This window comes from Sinocyclocheilus rhinocerous, unplaced genomic scaffold (assembly GCF_001515625.1).
Source record: "Sinocyclocheilus rhinocerous isolate Xijiao unplaced genomic scaffold, SAMN03320098_v1.1 scaffold119, whole genome shotgun sequence".
Classification (NCBI taxonomy): Eukaryota; Metazoa; Chordata; class Actinopteri; order Cypriniformes; family Cyprinidae; genus Sinocyclocheilus; species Sinocyclocheilus rhinocerous.
In genome coordinates, this window is record NW_015654491.1 from 1,178,643 (window position 1) to 1,188,016 (window position 9,374).

The 9,374-nt window shown below is 36.9% G+C and overlaps 1 protein-coding gene across 2 annotated transcripts in view; it reads right to left on the minus strand.

Moving 5' to 3' along the window:
- LOC107717104 (protein bicaudal C homolog 1-B-like) overlaps nucleotides 1-9,374 on the minus strand; it is a 43,543-nt gene that overhangs the window by 30,530 nt on the left and 3,639 nt on the right. For both annotated transcript variants that reach the window (XM_016523763.1, XM_016523762.1), the window contains exon 2: nucleotides 1,828-1,874. In XM_016523763.1, coding sequence (XP_016379249.1) covers nucleotides 1,828-1,874 — 47 coding nt within the window. The remainder of the gene's footprint in view (nucleotides 1-1,827; nucleotides 1,875-9,374) is intronic.

Genomic DNA, 9,374 nt, shown 5'->3' on the forward strand with positions numbered 1-9,374 from the left:
CGACGTGTTTTGATTTTGAAACGTGCAGTGCTCATGTTTATTCAACGAAGTCAAACGGCACAAATAAATCAATGTATGGGAAACTGGTAATGTATATCAAAATATCGGAAATGTGTTTAAAAATCATATCACCGTTATTGAAAAAAATTATATCGCGATACATATTGATATTGAATTATTGTCCAGCCCTATGCCACATTATTTGAAATTAGCGCGGGCCAAACTATCGATTTAATACTGAAACTGTAACTATGGCTGCAGAAGTGTAATGCTTCAAGATAATAATGTTCAAGATAATAATAATCATCATGTAATGTTCAAGATAATAATAATCATAAAGATATGGAAACAAAGACAAAGAACACAAAGACACAAAGAATGGCTGAAAAGCAAGAATGAGCAACAGTCATAATTTCAACCCTTTCACAGCAGGGAAAGAAAACTCAACAAAAGGTTTAATCACTGAAATGGTGACTCTCTACTGCCTGCCTCCCAGAAAACCCAGTGATATCGCTTCCCATGTCACCACTATCAAAAATCATTTTTGATACTAGTTTACTAGTGGGTGATTCTCAGAAGACCAAAAATATAGACAGCATCGGACAGAACAAAATAGTACAAAATTAGGACAAAAAAAGGAAAACACATCACAAACATAGGCAAAAGTAGAAGAGACACAGAAAGTCCAGTTCTTACTCACTTAATGTTGGCAAGAAATGAAAATTCATCATTAATTATAATATATATATATATATATTTTTTTTTTAATTTTTTTTTTACTTATATTTATGGGCTTTTTATGCCTTTAATGGGAGAGGACATTGGAGAGCTGACAGGAAAGTGTTGGGTGGAGAGAGGGGAGCGGGATCGGCAAAGGACCTCGAGGCGGGAATTGAACTCGGGTCACCGTGACGACGCACTAACCACAAGGCTATCGGCACTGACACCCTTATCTATCTTCTAAATATGTTATTGATCTTATTGTGAATGATTCATCTGTGCATGAGAACTTAGTAAAGAAGAAAAGATATCTCAATACTTCAATTTCATTACCATTTCATCTCACCTAAAAAAAAAAAGTCACATACACACCAAATAAACTGCAACAAAGATGCATACAAGAAAATGTCTAAATGTGCCATGAATTGCCTGAGAACTGGCATTTGCTAAAAAAGATAACCACAAAGGCCTTCTGGATCAACCATAGAAAGACAGCAAAAGTGCAAGTGAGGACAGAAACCAGTGATTGTATCAATACCGCAATCAGAGAAGCGCTGTTCATAGACTATACACAAACCACAATCATCTGAGCCAAACCAAGAATATTTTGACAATTTCATTGGCCCTTGTTATCTACGGGGATAAGCAGGGATAATTGTTTGGACCAAATCAATCAAACTTCTGAATTGGCTCCTCCGTCGAGCATCTTTGGTCAGATGTACTGTGTGTTTGAAGAAGCCTCACCGCAAACTCACGCACACACCAATATACGCTGGAAACACCAGCATGCTACTGGAATATGGATGACAGTTGTGATAGAGTCTGTGTGTTAAATAGCTGCAGTGTGTGATGCGGCAGATGGAAGATCTACTTCCATCCTGTTTTGAAACTAAAGCTGAAATTGGTAACAACAATCGCGTTCTAATCATTTAAACATAATACAGTGAAGCTGAAAGAGCTGGCTCCCCAAACAATGTATATACAGGTAAAGTGGGACATCACAACATCAAAAACTAGGCCTACTGTTCAAAAGTTTAGGGTTAATAAGATTTTGTAAGATTTTCAAATGTTTTTAAAACATTTTTCAAAAAAAAAAAAATGTCTTACCTTCTGAAAATAATCCTCTCCTCCATTTATCCTCCCCTCACTGGCCGCTGTGTGAGAAAAAGAGAGAGACATTTAGATTACCAACTTTCTGAATGATATTTAAGCAATAAGTTATGAGAATCCATGCTATATTGTGAATGAGTCACATTTTAAGGTTGCTGTTTGGCACGATGTGAAAGCTTTAATGCCAGATTCACATTCTCAAGATGTATTCAAAGTAAACCACAAAACACACACATACAAGAATCAGGCAGCATTCTCATAGCCTGCTGAAACTAAATACATTTCATGTCACACATATGCTTGTCTTTTACACACACACAAGCAGCTGTATGCAAGCTCACACTCATGCACTGAGTTATAGATGACAAAAAAACTGTTCATAAATCTTAAAGGGATATAGTTCACCCAAAAATGAAAATTTGATGTTTATCTGCTTACCCCCAGGGCATCCAAGATGTATTACAAGGTGTCCATCTTATTACACCAAGGTTTGGTTTGATTTAAACCCTCCTTCATTGCACCGGCTAGTCAATGGAGCAATGCAGGGATTTAGACTGCAATGATGAAATTTAGAGATTCTTTTGGAAAACAAAGAAATGGTATCATCAAATTTTTCAACAGTGTCTGGCATGTGGTGGAGAGAGAGAGAGAGAGAGACGGATGAAAACATGGACAGAGAAGTGGTTTCAATCTTCGAAACCCCTGTGTTCCCAAAACAAAATCCATTAAAATAATTTCATTTTTCAAACAGAGATGGCAACAAAGAGGCAAAACTTACGGACTGCAACAATATAACATTTAACAATATTTTTATTTAACAATAAAAATCTCAATTAGATAGATAGATCAAATTGTACTATATTAATGGAAAATGCAACTACTTCACTAATTTTAGTCAGAAAACCACTTCACACTTTAAAACAAAGCACTATTCACATTAGCTCACACAAGTCTGATTTTGGGTGAAGTGAGGACAGAGGAAGACTGAGTTCCCTCTCTGAAGTTGTGAAATCAGTGAAACCTCACTTCACATCTCTCCTATCAGATGCTGTAAATTGAATCAACAGTTTCGTGAGATGTTTGGATGATATCGTATCTCTGCAGCACGGATACACATGTGGTCACTCATCTATAATGAGTACAGCATGCAACAGATTAACACCTCTGAACTAAACCTGTCCCCACTACTCACAGATCAGAACTTAAATGCTTACGATTCTATGTTAATTTCAAAAATGTTACTTTAAAATACTCTTGATACTCTCTCTTTCTCAGACTCACAGAAACAACAGGCACACGTCCAATAGAAAACATGTATATACTCTCACATGGAGAAAAATATGAAAATAGCAAGCCTCAAACCAGACAGAATGTTAAATGCAGTGAGTGTGTGTGTGTGTGTGTTGATTTCAGGCCTTTCCTGTGCTCCATTTAGGATGTGTGTCAGAAAACCTCCACAGCTTTTGAGTTTCTGAAACATACAGCTTCATACACACACATCCAGAGTAGTGTTTGATTATAGCACAGCTCCTGTAAACTAAGTGTGTGTTAGGAATGTGATGAATAAGCGAGTGTAAGAACAAAAGTGTATAATTTGAGTACATTTCTTCTGGATAATTCTGGAACTTCCCCACTCCAGAGCTCCGAGAGTGGGCGAGACATCAGAGAAACTTACCCATGATCAGCATCTGGACTCAAATCTTCTTAACTATTAAGATTTGAAGCCATCTGCTCTGAGTGACGTGACAACCTACACTACTGTTCAAAAGTTTGGGGTCAGTAATATTTTATCTTTGTCAGAAATTAATTATTTTGTTCAGCAAGAATACATTAAATTGATCAAAAGTGACTGTAAAGACATTTATAATGTAAATTTTACAAAATAATTTTTATTTAAAGGTGACATATCATGAAAATCTGACTTTTCCGGGTTTTAAGTGCTATAATTAGGTCCCTGGTGAATCTACCAACCAAGGAAACGTGAAAAAGATTAACCCAGTAACTTTGTTTTGGGAAGCCTTTTTCTGCAAGCGTCTGAGAAAACCAGCGCGTCAGATTTCGATCCCTTGGCGACGTGGCAAAGGGATCTCATTATATTATTACCGCCCCTTAATCTGTACGTTTCCACCCACGGTGCCATCATTTGTAAAAAGGGGCATAATATGTTTCCTTTAAATAAATGCTGCTCTTTTGAAATTAATATTTATCAAAGAATCCATAAAAAGTATTATGGCTTCCACAAAAATTCAACTGTTTTTAAACATTGATTAAAAATATAAATAAATAAATTCCTTCAGCACCAAATCAGCATATTAGAATGATTTCTGAAGTATCATGTGACACTGAAAAATTCAGCTTTGCCATTACTGAAATAAATTACATTTTAAAATAGAAAATTGAAATCATTTATTTTAAAGTGTAATAATATTTCACAATATTACTGTTTTTACTGTATTATTGTACAAATAAATGCAGCTTTGGTGAGCAGAAGAGATTTCTTTGCACGAGAGTGTGGAGTGAAATCTGATTGGTTACATCAACCACTTACAACAGGAAACATAAATCACACTACATATAAGCATGACCCTGTCAATGCCCAAACAAAAGTACTCAACCACTTGTGCAAAAGATTAAGAGCTTTTATCTTCTCAGACAGTTTATGTGCCATGTCATAACTTGAGATTACATACATATGTCACTGACACATCTATTGCAGGCTGGTTGTGCAATCTTCTGTAACCTTTTCCTTTGCAACTTCTGAAAGCATGCAGTCTGTCTGAAAGTAAACTCAAACTGGTATGAAAGTAAACTCAAACATCTGCAGGGCCGAATGCCTCTCAGAAACAATGTGTACCACTTAAAGACCGAAGTGTGTGAAACTATTCAACATTCGATGGAAAATAGGGCAATAATCAGGCAATATGAACTGCAGAACTATTTGAGATGATAAATTACAGATGTACTGAAAACGCATTCAAGACCTCTCCAAAGGTATTGAGTGAAAAGGATTTGTCTGTAATGTGAATTAAATAATGTGGACATCTCCTCTCTCCATGACAATAAGGAACTTTATCCCTGTCTGACAGGTTATGAACACAGATGAGTTTTCAGCCAAACTAAAACTCTCCCAACACCGTTTTAGTAATCCAATACATCAGTTCTTTAAGATTTATCACTCAAGTATTTTATTAAAACAATGCAAAACCTGATGTATTAAACCCAAGAAATGGATTTATATTTGTAAACATACAAACAGAAGTCTTCTTGGAAGAAAACTGCACCAATTTTGGCAGTGAATTTATAGCACTAGCAAAAAATGGCCTGCCAGTTGAAACTGCCAAAAAATGAATAAAATAATATTAAAAATCAGCATACTAGCTATGTTGCATCTGTCAATCCATAAAACTCTTGTTACCAAGACAACACCACTTCAAAATTCATTCTAATCCTAGCCTACAACGTGTGATTAATAATTCATAATTACACATCAATTATATTGATTTATTGCTTAAATGTCTAAATTCCGATTCAAGTATGCCTTTAATATTCAAACTGCACATGTATGCATATAAAAAAAATCTAAATCCAAGGCAACAGACCTGTGTTTCCCTGACAACAGTGCGCTGAGCCATGAGCACATTCCCAAAACACATCGCACTTCCTGTTGCTTCGCTCACCAATCCAGACACATGCAGCATGTTAAGAATGATGCCGTGAACATGCACCCAGACTAAATTAGACTCAATTAATAAAACCCACATGTCAGAAAACACGCTGCATGCACAAGCAAATTAATAAAATACACAGCACACTTTTGGTGGTAACAAAATTTGACATTTGCTCACCTGCAGGGCAGGCCATCCAAGATGTAGAGGAGTTTGTTTCCTTAATTGGAACAGATCTGGAGAAATTTAGCTTTACATCACTTGCTCACCAGTGGATCCTCTGCAGTGAATGGGTGCCGTCAGAATGAGAGTTCAAATATCTGATAAAAACATCACAATAATCCACAAGTGTGTTTGTAAAAAACACATCCTCCATCATTAAGGCGTTTTAAATTGAAAATATCACATCTGGCCGAAATACGAGTCTATAATCCATAATAATGCTTTCTTCAGTGAAAATGTCCATCCCCTGTTGTCCGCTCACATCAAAATCCACAGACATATTTGTTTAGAATTCTTTCCGCTTGTAAACTATGCTTGATTTATGCATATTTCTCTCCTGATTCAGACAAGACAACTTTTTCACCGCAGAAAGCAAAATTATGTAAAGAGGGCTTGTATTTTAGACGGAATCAAAGGTTTGAAGTTAAAAACGTCTTAATAATGGACTTGTTTCCTATAAATATGCAGCTTTTTTTTATCGGCTGATTGGACTTTAAGTCTGACGACACCCATTCACTGCAGAGGATCCATCAGTGAGCAAGTGATGCAAAATTTCTCAAAATCTGTGAAGAAACAAACTCTTCTATATCTTGGATGGCCTGAGGGTGAGTACATTTTCATTTTTTTTTTTTGTGAACTATTCCTTCAGCTAGCAGGTGTGAGATGTACTGACATTTAGATATTTAATATGTGGTTTCACAACCTGCTGTGACAAAGAAAAATCTACAAAAACACACATTTGGATCAAAAAGCCACTGGGGGGACATATGATTTCTATAAAGTGGCGGAATAAACTCAGCTAAACAAACACTAATTATTTTTAGAATTCCTTATCACACAGAATATAAGGTCAGGCCAGCACACATTCATCGGTTTTTAATCAAAACCAGACATCTGATGTAACAGCCATTGGGGTAAAGAAAAAACTCAATCCTAATATACAAACTATTCCCATAAAAGTTAGTGAGAGAGAGAGATAGACAATGCATTATTAAAGTTTGTTTGCATACTTTTCCCTCCAAATCATCACTTGTTTAAGTGATTATTTCTACATAAAAGAACTTTGGTGCTTTTCGATTAAACCCTAAGGCCACTCAGATTCCCTTACATGAACATGAATCATAGGTGATCCACTGTTCTCCATTAGTCTTCCTGAATAAGTCTATAAAAATGAGCTGATATAGACGTAGACTGGCCAAAGGGGAAAAGCACAAGAGTGGGTCTCCCCTCGCCATGTTCTTCAATGTTATTTTTAAAGGGGTCATATGATGCTATTTCAATTTTTCCTTTCTCTTTTATATTTAAAGAGTTTTTATATTTTATATATTTGAAGCGAGTTTTTTGGGCAGTGTAGAGTTGGGCTTGTTGTTTGTCATTTCTCCGATCACAAATGCAGACATGGTTTTATGTTTACGCGGCGCAATGCAACGCAACGCGTAAAAAGACAGTACAAGTCATTATAATCCATAATTATGTCCCCACTGGATGCAATGAATGCCTCGTTTATAATGGGTTTTCATATTTTTGAATCATCGCTCCGGTCTGACAGAGCATCATCACAATGTGGTAAGGGGCATAACATTTCCGTCACACGCTTGAGGTATTCGGCCAATCACAACGCACTGGATAGCTGGCCAATCACAGCACACCTTGCTTTTTCAGACCGATGAGCTTTGTAAAAATCGACGCGTTTCAGAAAGGCGGGGCATAGAGGAGAAACAATAATGTACAGTATGTGGAAAATAATGTGTTTTTTTTAACCTTAAACCGCATAAACACATTTCATTACACCAAATACACAAAATAATGTTCTTTTTAGCAGCATCATATGACCCCTTTAAGAAAAATTATTTTAATTGTAACTCTCTCTGACCTGTTTCTCTCGCTCTCTCTCCCATTTACTGGAAAAGGGGAGAAAAATTGTGCCACACAAACCTTCACACAAAAAACACACGTCGCTGGATTTATGATCACGCCTACTGCTGCATCCGACCAATTAAAACAACAGCCATTCAAAGCACCTCCAGATGTTGCACGTCATCCGGAGCAAAGAGATGGTTACGAGTCACTGAATCATAGGTGTGGGAAAAAATGCCCACATCACTACAACAATGATTGTAGAGTAAGCATATGAGTGTGTGTGATGTGAAAGGTGTTGTCGACAGTCTTGAAAATGTGTTAGCCAGGCTGTGGAAGTTTTCCTGCTGCTCTTAAGCTCTCTGAACGCTGAACTGACCTTTGACCTGGGGGTCCAAATATCAAGGAAGCATTTACTCCAATCGCACACATGAAGACATACAGGTGGTGGAAGGGGACTGAGGGTCTCAGTTTTTTCCACTTTTTACAATACATATAGACGTAAAATGCAACAAAATACTAGAATGTAGCAGATATAAAAAAATATAGTGATATCAAAAATATATAAAGAAATATGGTGAAAATTTTGACTTGTGAGGACAATTTAAGTTGCTACAGACATAAACGGTTTTTGTGAGGAATAGTTTATCCAAAAATTAAAACACTGTCATTATTTATTAATTCAGCAAAATACTCACCAAGGAATGCATATACATATATATATACACCATTTATGGAGTCAACATCCATAACTACAGTGCCTTGCGAATGTATTCATACCCCTTCATTTTTTTCACATTTTGTTTTGTTGCTGCCTTATGTTAAACTGCTTTAAATTAGTTTTTTCCCACAACAATCTACACTCCATACACCATAATTGTCAAGCAAAAAAACAGGTTTTTAACATCTTTGCAAATTTATTAACAATCAAAAATCTGGGACAGTTGAAATTTAGCTCAGGAGCATTCATTTTGCTTGTAGATATTACTACACTTCCAGTGAAGTTAACCTGTGGCAAATTCAATTGAATGGGTATGATTTGGAAAGGCACACACGTCTTAATAAAAGGTCTAACAGCTGATAATGCATATCAGAGCAAAAACCAAGCCCTGAGGTCAAAAGAACTGCCTGTAGAGCTCAGAAACAGGTTTGTGTCAAGCCACACATCTGTGGAAGAGTTCAGAAAAAAATTCTGCTTCATTGAAGGGTCACAGAAGCATGTAGTCTCTATTACCCTTAATGGAAGAAGTTTGAAACAACCAGGACTCAATTAATGGAGAAGGGCCTTGTCTAGACTGGTGACCAAGAACCTGATGGTCACTCTACTTGAGCTCCATGATCATATGTGGAGATAGGAAAAATCTATAGAAGGACAAATATCACTGCAACACTCCACCGATCTGGGCTTTATGTCGGAGTGGCCAGACTCAATCTTCTCCTCAGTGAAGACACATGAAAACACACTTGGATTTTGCATAAAAAACACCTAATGGATTCTCCGACTCTGAGAAACAAGAGTCTCTGGTCTGATGAACCTCAATTCTAAGCATCATGTTTGAAGGAAACCAGCTCTGCTCATCACCTGCAGAGTACCATCCCAAAAGTAAAGTGTGCTGGTAGCAACCTCATGCTGTGGCGCTGTTTTTCAGTGGCAGGGACCGAGGGACTCGTCAGAGTAGAAGATAAGCTCAATGCACCAAAATATTGAGATAGCCTTAATGAAAACCCAGTCCAGAGCATTCAGAACCTCAGACTGGACAGAAGGTTCACCTTCCAACAGGACAATGACCCTAAGCACAC